Source organism: Ornithodoros turicata, chromosome 4 (assembly GCF_037126465.1).
Source record: "Ornithodoros turicata isolate Travis chromosome 4, ASM3712646v1, whole genome shotgun sequence".
NCBI lineage: Eukaryota > Metazoa > Arthropoda > Arachnida > Ixodida > Argasidae > Ornithodoros > Ornithodoros turicata.
The window spans coordinates 64,288,796-64,298,678 of NC_088204.1; the positions used below are offsets into that span (position 1 = coordinate 64,288,796).

The window sequence follows — 9,883 nt, forward strand, 5'->3', positions numbered from 1 at the left end:
GGCGAACAATCCACTATAAAGTTTGCATGCCACGTACTGTACAAGTCCTTTTGGACAGTATTGCCTCAAAACTTCACAAAAGATGTTGGATTGAGCCCGCAGCACTTCATGGGTCAATCTCAGGTCAGGTGCTATATGTTATGTAAGTAGGTCTGCTGCCTACACAGCTCCCCAGTTTCCCTCTCTCCCCTATTGCCAGTGGAGCAACATCACTGGTCCCTCTCCCAAATGAAGTGGTAACAGCTCAAGGTGAGGCACACATGGTTTCCTCTGTGGACTCATGAGTTACACGATGGTCTATGAAATACCCCCTTATTGCTGCATTGTCAGCGGAGAGACACTTCCAAACTTTACCCTCTCTCATGCATGAGAACAAACTGTCCAAGCATATTCCGAGGAGTCTTTGTCTGCATATCTGCAGGTCGTTGGGGCAATGATATGCAGTTGAGCCATACACTCTGGGCAGAGGATTGCAGGAATTGAAAGCTGTGTGTAGCTGCGAATAAATGCGCGTGTGTAAACGTGGGAGCATGTGTGGACGGAGCTCCGAGTAAAGCTGTATTAATCCAGCGTTTGCACGGTGTGCTCACATTCCGTGGAAAAGGTTCCCGACAACGCCTCTTTGCCCTTACCATACCACAGGTATTTTATGTACTGCGTTCATCTTCGGTACTTACTGTCAAGTGTGCCACATGAACAAAATATACATGTTCGCAGTTTTCGCCAGGCACACGAAAAAATAGTTCCACGCAACAAAGAAATGACTTTTGCAGTGTATAAAAGCGATAAATTGTTTAGGCACTACGTTTACCAAGCCTATTCCAATATCGTTTCAACTCCAATGAAAGCATCATAGATCATAGTCAGTCCCTGAAGTAGCCATCACTGCAATCACAGCCAACCTATTTAGTTATCAATTTTCACCTGGATGCTGCATGCTCACGATATAGTTTACATGAACCACATCACTATAACCAAGTTAAAGTAGTGGACCCCTTGGTGCATGAACAAACGGTTCCACAACCACATTTCCCAACACCCTCATATTAATGTGACCAAACAATCAAATGATACAATGCATTTATTACATTTATTACTATTTACAGGCCATTTGGGTATCTAAAATATATTTTGCGCATCTTGCTTGCTTTCGAGCACCACTTGGTCCCTTTGCTGACTTTGAAACCTCACCCTAGCATAGGCATAGAAATAGTAGCACAAAATATTTACAATTTCTTCAATCACTCTCGTGTATGTAGAACCAAGGAAGGACATCCTTCTAAAACGAAGGCTGAAAACAACTCCAACATTTTTCCTCCTCTCCCGTTCAACCTATAACTCCAACAAAATGATAACGAGAAACGAAGGTTACATTTGGTTCCTTGCATCGCGTTTAAAGACAACGTCAGGTTTGCTGTAGCTGTTCTCTATCCAGGTAGCCTAATCGTGATCTGGTAACTTGTAACGAAACAGAATACCACTTTGAAGTACAAAGTTCGCATGACCAGGAAATTAAGCCTCTACGCTGATATGCAACACAGAGAATTGCGAGGGAGTAATATCGTTCTCTCTCTTTAGTACCGCGTTTTTTTTGCAGCGTGCAGGGAGGCCAGAAGCTGGGGAAGTCACGAAGGCACAAACACGAGCCGAGGCAACCTGTACGCTTGGGTCCCTCGCACAACACACTATCGACCAGGCTGACATCCATTGTTTTTTTACCCTACCTCAGGGACTTGCACAGCAATTTCATCTCAGAAACGTAGACACTATGCAAGTAGATCAGCTGTCTGTGCAGCTCCCCAGTCTCCCACTCCACTCTCCTCCTGTTATCTGTGGAGCAAGTTCATTGCTCCCTCTCCCAAATAAAGGGGCAACATTTCAAGGTTGAGGCGCACCTGGTTTCTACTGTGGACCCATGCTGGCCCACAAGTACCCCCTTATCGCCGTCTTGTGAGTGGACAAACGCCTACCACTGTCACACGGCAAATTGAATGCCATTCCCAGCGACTGACATTCCTTCTGTGCCACACGGTGACACCAAATGGCAGTTCGGGGAGCTCATTTGCTTTTTCCTCTTGCACCAACTGCACTCCTTCGGCGGCAGAGGGGCAGCAAAACCCAACGTCAATAGCAAAAGGAAAAGAAACGCTGATGGAAAGTTATCGTCCCATAAGTTTTTCGTTTCTGAAATTAAAAAAAAGGGAGTCTTTACACAATTTTCAAAACCTACTCTTGTTTCAAGTCGACTCGTTCAGTGCCAAGCTGATTTGTGCCATGCCTAAACGCCATACAGTCGTACTAGCCACCATCTTGCCTGTCGATTGAGGTTCAGTTACGTACTTGCCTGTGCTTGTGACTTATTACACGATCGTCGAAGCAAAGCAAATAGTTTGGTTATGCCAACGACATTCATAAATATAGTTGTTAAAGTAGATGATAACTTTATACGAAAGGCCCACCAATATTCACGCATAACACAGTCAAACTATTTCATCGTCAGTAGCGAACGACATCTTTCTTTGCCATGTAGCTCCAACTTGCTGAAAATGACATTCAACGTGACTGTCATTCGTTGGGAATGACATTCACTTTGTCGCGTGACAGGGGTATTAGTCACATGGTTTATCCAAACTTTTCCCTCTCCCATGCACAGAGTCAGTCGTAGCATATCAGAATTCCATAGGGGAAGGGGAGTGTGACACCTATATCAGCTGGGCTTTCAGATCTTCCTATCTGTTGTGTTTTTTCTTTTCTTTTTTTTTCTTTTTGTGGTGGTGTAAGATCTTTGGTGGGTGCTAGGCAGTGTCCAGTGGACTCCGGGAAAACCTCTGCCCTACCTGTTCAGTTGCAATACACACCTGGGTCATGACCACGTCCTCACAGGTACAGTGGATCCCTAGTGGTATACCCACAATTTATTTTGTGTAGTAATCAACTTGCATATTATTACCAGGGTGTCTACCAAATTGCAGCCTTCAAGTTCCCTGACCTTTCCAGGTTTTCACCAACTATTTGAAGCAAATCCCTGACCAAAACAAAAGGGAACTTGGTGCCTACTCCACCGTTTTGATACTGATCCCTGATAAAACGGATAATTTACTGAGTAAGGCTGCCTTACTTTTCTGCCTCGGAGCTTGTCGTATTGGCGAACTGCTACTTACCGTGATGTTGCTGCGGTATGGTCGCTTAACCACTGACCCACACTCGCGATTTGCTGCGCGTTGTCACAGTGCTTGTCTGCGATTTTCCCTGATGTCAACTGCTTTTTAGCAAATTCCCTGACAATTCCCTGTTTTCCAGGTTGGTAGATACCCCGATTAATATGCGCATCCCCCAATTAAATGAATGGGTCATTTGCATGATGTAAGTAGGAATGCCTTTTTCTGAGGCACCCTAACCACCGTGCAACACACAGCTAGCTGTCCTAATCAATCGCACCAAACACAGTAACGTTACTTTGTTTTGCAAATATGAAATAATATGACACACCCCGTACTTGTTAACCACGGTAATGTTCTCAACATAGTGTCATGAAGGCTGTTAGGTGCCACAACAATCAAAAGCAGTTGAGAACTTTAAAACAGATGGAATAACAGACTGCATACCATCACAGCCTCGGCAGCCTAGTTTGAAGGCAAAGGCCATGCCTTCATTCTTCTAGCGATACGTATCCTTCGTACAATAATAAGACAAGTCCGTTAGAGCAAGCACGCAGTATGTGTGACTGCTGCTCAATCACAGATCACGATTCTACGATGTCATAGCAAGAACAAAGACTCCTCGAGATGGCAGGGGAATGTGATTTCGGCATGTACCCTGTTCGAGTACGTTGAGCTTGACAGAAGCAAAGAATGAGCATGTTATGGGCTCTGCACAAAAGTGGAGGAGAATGTTCGAACCAGAGCTGTAGCGACGGGGGGGGGGGGGCAGTCGCCCCGGGCACCCTCTCCAAAGAGGGCGCCGAACGGCAGGCCCTGGATGGTTGGTTGGACAGGATAAAGCGGTAACGAATAAAATTTGAATTTACGATCTCGGCAGAGCAAACAAGCGTTTTCATTTCTTCGTTTACAGGGGGGGGGTCTTCAGATTTACCCTGCCCTGGGCCCAAACTTGCCTCGCTACGGCTCTGGTTGGCACAAACAGGGGAGGAAACCAAGAGCGGTATTAGTGTGCGCATGTCAAAGTGGGTGGGCCCTTTTATCACTGCCCAAGCCAGAGATGTTTTGCGGAGAAAAGCTTAGTTATTGGAATACGAAAACCAGTGCATAGGAGCGCATCTGCCACTGCGTTCCATTCTTCCTATGCGACTACTGACAACGTTGGCATTTTTTCAGATGTGCGCATAGTTCAGTATGCGGGAGTGACGTATGAAAGAATACAGCTTGTCCCGCGATACATGTTTAAAGGTGGAGGCCATGGTTTAACATATCTCAACCATGCTTTTCCATTTGTGCACCAGACGTCTCACACGAAGGTAACTCGCAGGGTCTTGAGTGAGTAACACACACTGAGGTTTCTGTCAAGGTGAGAGTACCCAGGAATAGTTTTGCAGCATGTGGGTACCATTGCCTAGGCTATCATTACTCCACTTTGGAAATCAAGTGAAGGCCTGCCATCTATGCAGAGATGGCTGTCGAAAGAGGCTGTGTAATAACAGCCACTTTATGCTTCAGTTACTCCTGATATCAGAGTGTATATAAACAGCTCCACAAGAGGGCTTCTTGGGTCAAAGCCTTAAGTAGAGTATGCCTACCCAGATCAAGTCTCGAGGACGATGTTCTACATGCATAGTCTGGGTGATTATAAAGCGACTTAGCTTGACAGTCACGCTAGCTTTGTCTCTACAACCAGGTTAACATCACAGCTGCATACAGATCAAAACGCTACGCGAGGTCATCCGGTCCTCCAAGCCCTACGTCGAAGATTATGTATTGGTGTCAGGACAGTCAACCGGCCTCATGAAGATCGTGGCTGTCGATTGTCACTTGTCTCCACATCCCTGCAAAATACGGAAAAGACGCACGACAGTTAGCAGTGGTTGTACCTGTTACCGAAATATGGTATCGCGATACTGATGCCTGTTGTTAAGGTAACGGAGTACCGTTACTGCTACGTGATACTTTACCTAATACATTTGCTGAAAATATAAATAAGTTTCACAAAATCTGCAACTAAACTCGTTTACGTGAACACTCCATTTGTATTAATAGCGAATCGGGAGGACACAGTATCGCAACAAGAAAGCAGAATATTTATTGTACAGCTTGGACACTTTGGTTGTATTTTAACAATAGCTAGCACTCAAAAGTTTTTGTCTTTCATCCTAGCAAGATTTCCTGTAAGCGTGTCTGCACAGTCACTGAACACACATGCCACTGAAGCACTAGAGGGAACTGCTGTGTCCACTTTTTTTTTAAGTCGCTGCGAAAGTTAGACGAGCAGCCCTTGTGACTGGTCTGCGCCAAGCAGACCAGTGTCACGGTGTCGAGGAATAAAAGTAAGAAATACGACGGGCGAAGAAAGGGTGGGGGTATTATAAAAATATTGGTACTGGTAATGATACGGAGATTGCGTTGCCATAAATTTGTAACGGAAATACTTTTCGGATACCGATTTGAAAAAGTATCGCAATCCGCTCTTCCACACAGAAAAGAGGGAAAGAATACCAATTACGGTAACTGTGTTTCTTGTTGCGTACAACACTGGCAGCTAGTGTATTGGCAGGTGATAGTTGACACTGGAACACCCAAAAGAGTCGGACCCTACACATACACCGTAGAGCACAGACACTCACTTTGAGATATCTGCAGTGTCCTCAGTCTCGTGTTCTTCAGATCTGTCTGTGCGGCTGAGCAGCATGGCTTCCTCGTACGACGGTGGGGACGATTCTGTTGGAGTGACCACGTTGTTGTTGTTGTTGTTGTTCAGCATAGTGTGGTTGGGGTTGAGCGGCCGCTGTTCTCCCTCCCTCACTACAACATCGTAAGGTGGTGGCGGCGGAGATGCTCCATTTAGGCTCCGGCTGCAGCAACAGAAAACACATTAGGTGAGTTTAGGACCAGCTGTGCTAATTGCACAGATGCACATTTCTTTCAGTTTCCCAGTGCCACTCAAGCGTCGTGTCAAAAAATGTCCGTGTCATTGCACTAGCTAGCGTACATGGCTACAGTGTAAGTGAAACTGAGCTAAGGCCAAAGTCAACTAAAAGCTGAAAGTATTGGCATGTTGAGATATCCCAATGTGCTCTGCAATGTCAACAGCACAACAACAACAACAACAACAACAACGTGCATGTTGCAACACTGACAACTGATTATTGTGCATTATGGAATGTTCAGAAATAAGAATTTTTTGTGTAAAACTAGAATACAATACTCGAATTTGAGCTCGAAAAATATAACTTGGCACCATCACATTTTATTTGAACGTTAAGTGAAGCAAGTTAAGGTTCATGTAGCAGCACGAAAGGGGAAGAAACATGCCACGTAATCGGAAGTGCCTTGCATCCTGAACTCCAGGTTAGTCCAGCAAGGAATCAACAAGGATTATCTATTTCAAACTTCTTGCTTAAGAGTAAATTTAATAAGTGTGCAACTCAACTGATAAAAGAAAGCGCTAGAGAACAGAGATAAATATCAATGAAGATTTTTACAAGAGATTACGTAAGAAAAATGAGCCGTGCATGGAGAAACAAAAGCTCAAAGCCACCAACACAGAGGCCTTGGACAAAGCTGCCCCCTTGACAGTGCCTATTCCAAGCCACATCTACATCAAACGGTGTTAGGGACATGAAAGAACTGATGTTCTGAGGCTGGAACAACATAGGAGGGACAAACACATACAAAGCCTCAAATTGCCTAAGAAATTAACGATGAAAGTCACTGAAAAGGTTAGCCAGCTGTAGGACTCGAACCCACATCTTCTGGATTGCCGGTCCAGGGCTCTACCAATTGAGCTAAGCAAACACGCCTACTCAGCGACTTCCAGGGTGCGTCAATGTATGAGTGAGCAAAAAATGCGAGAGTGAAAGGAGGATGAGTGAGAGAGAGTGACTGGTTTGTCCCTTCAGATGACACACCCTGGAAGTCGCTGAATAGGCGTGTTAGCTTAGCTCAATTGGTAGAGCCCTGGACCGGCAATCCAGAAGATGTGGGTTCGAGTCCTAGAGCTGGCTAACCTTTTCAGTGACTTTCATCTTTCAGTGTTAGGGAGTCCACTCAGAAGGGTGGAAAGGGACTTGTCAGGTGTGTCCTGGTCAAAGTCTTTCCCCCTTAAGTTTAATATAGCCTTCTGGTACGAGAACACGATAGCTTCCACGGCTTCCACAGATGCCACGGCTACAATCTAAAGATTTACGAAGCGCGTCTCGTTTCCGCCTTCTACACGTTTTCCTGTCACGACACCACATAGAGAATTTCTGCCCTTACCTAAAATAGGAGGGCTCCATTGCTGCTAACTGGAGTTCCTGCAAGATTGAATGCAATGTGAGATATAATTACACACTTCAATAATAATTTTTTTCACAATTCCCAACTACCTTTCTGTTTCATTGCAATACAATATTAAGCAGTGTTGAGGGAAACTCGTTACTGTGGCTAAGTTGTTTTTTTTTTCTTTTTCTGTAACTTAACTTGACATATTACTTTTGACCTCCGGTAACTTACTGAAGAAATCACTTTCTTAGGTAAATTTGTCAAGGTAACTTTGAGTAATTTCCAAGTTCCCTTCGTTGAAGTCTGGTGCACAAATAATGTGAGCTCAACCTCCCTCTCTAGTGAGACATTACCCACAAGCCTGCATATTACCAAGCAAGTAACATGACAGTAACTCATTACTTTTCCAAAGTAACTTAACTTCACTTTCATAACTTGGGATTTTATTAGTAACTTTGCCACGTATTTTAGCGCACTAACTTGCTTGTAACAAGTGCCTTTTCTTTAAGTAGCTTCCTCATCTCTGGTATTATGCAACAACGCTATCATCTTTCTTATCTGCCAACATCTGTGTGCCTATCATGTTAATTAGGCTGTGCAGGCTTCAATGGTTTCTTACACATGCTTGCAGTTTAAGTGCTCTGTGGATTGCTTTAGTAGCAGATTTTGACAAAACGGCAGCTTGGCAACCAACGAAAAAAATATCTAATGCCGAATGACATTTTTTGGCGTTAGAATAGATTTGTCCAACTACACTAGTTACTTATGTTGTTGTTACTTATCCAAGTGATGCTGTTGTTCCAATTTATGAAAATGAGAGTAGTTGCAATCCCTGCAGACTGTACTTAAGGTTAATATAACTAATTTTCTTACTTGTAAGTCTTATTCTGTGCTTATAAGACTGCACGGTTAAATTATGTTTGTAATTGCAAACATAATTCAAGTATCAATATCATTATCAAAAGTAACTGAGCCAACTCATGTGGCTCTGTAGCTTGGAATTGTACTTGCGAAAAACACTACTCATTTAGTTGACGATAAGTCTTTCGCGAGAAAGTTACAGCAGTACGTGCACTAATTTGTGGAACTGTAGCTGTAACGTTCTACCGGTTGTACAAATACCACTGAAGCGTGACCGCGCTTAATCATCATTGCATGTCATCATGAATAACGACGGCCCAACAACGATGCCCCATTTCTTCCGCGATACTTACCCTCAAGAAGGAATGTTGTCTTGACAGATAAGCAAGCATAGTCTCACGTCTAAGATACATGATTGTTTTCACAGCGAACATCAGTCCGGAGCTGATAAATATCGGCCCAATGAGCCACATATGAGTCAGGTTGGGAAAAACCTTGTCACTGTCATCCAACACGAGTATGGTCAGCACCGTGCCCAGCGAAAAGAGCACAATCGCCAGGGAAAAATAACAGTACGAGGCGCAGTTGCACACAACCGTACGTCGAAGACCCCGACCGCCCGCGTACGTGCGTCGGTGATTTCGAAGTGCTTCTTCAATGTCCATCGTGGCCCACCTGTAGACCCGTGGGTTCACCTCGAAGATGCGCTCACAACGTAACAGCACCAACAGCAAGCGTGTGCCATCCAAGGTCTTCTGCTATTTACCGTGCAATGACGAGCTTGGAATGCCGTACGTGCACCGACCGTCGTGTATCCGTCGTGTTACGTGAATGGCGTTCACGAAACAAATTTCCATTGGTAAGCGTCTCTGATGGGTTGTTGAGGGAAAATACTCGCGTTGCTACTTCCTCGTCACGCCTATTCCTGCTGCTGCGTGACCCGCGTTGCTGAAAGTTGGGAGTGAAGTTCTCTAGTGTGCTCCTAGGTGGCGACAGAGCAGCAAGTAGCAACGCTAGCAACGGGAATGATTCCGAAACTGATTCCGCACGCCCTTGGAGAGCCCTGTGAGCATGCTCGTAAAAATTACTATTCAAAAGTAATTGAATTGTAAGTACGACTTCATGCTCGTAACTGTAATTAAATTGCAGTCACTCTGAAAAGTAATTGAAAAGGAAAAACATTCATTCCAACACGAGCGTTTTTTTTTTCCTTTACATTGCATAAGTTTTATTAAAAACTACGAGGTTGTGCGGTCATCCTGTCGGAAAGCGGAAGAACAACTGGACGATTAATTACCTGAAACTCATTACTTAACTTATTAATTTGATGTTTTCGGATAAATGCGAAATTGTCGGAGTGCGCGGAGACAGTCATCATATAACTCCGCTTTTTTTTTTTTTTTTTTTTGAACACTCCGAAACGAGTACGTATTCTCACGTAAAAATCGCTATGTTCTGCTATGTAAATGAGCCGAAACCGAAACTACGCTCCTTTCGAGTGCAAAAAGAGCGACGGGCGTGCGCACCGGAGGACCACGTGTTTTGTAGCGACGGAGCTGATTGGATTGGACGGAGGTGGTCGGAGTAGG

At 44.5% G+C, this 9,883-nt stretch overlaps 1 protein-coding gene across 1 annotated transcript; it reads right to left on the reverse strand.

The window, feature by feature from the left end:
- Positions 1–1,063: 1,063 nt before the first annotated feature.
- Positions 1,064–9,271, reverse strand: LOC135391682 (uncharacterized). Its single transcript, XM_064622021.1, has 4 exons — positions 8,648–9,271; positions 7,428–7,465; positions 5,795–6,022; positions 1,064–4,999 (listed from the first exon to the last, which is right to left on the reverse strand). The coding sequence occupies exons 1-4, from the start codon at positions 8,957–8,959 to the stop codon at positions 4,957–4,959; spliced, it is 621 nt and encodes a 206-aa protein (XP_064478091.1). The 5' UTR covers positions 8,960–9,271; the 3' UTR covers positions 1,064–4,956.
- Between the last annotated feature and the right edge of the window lie 612 nt (positions 9,272–9,883).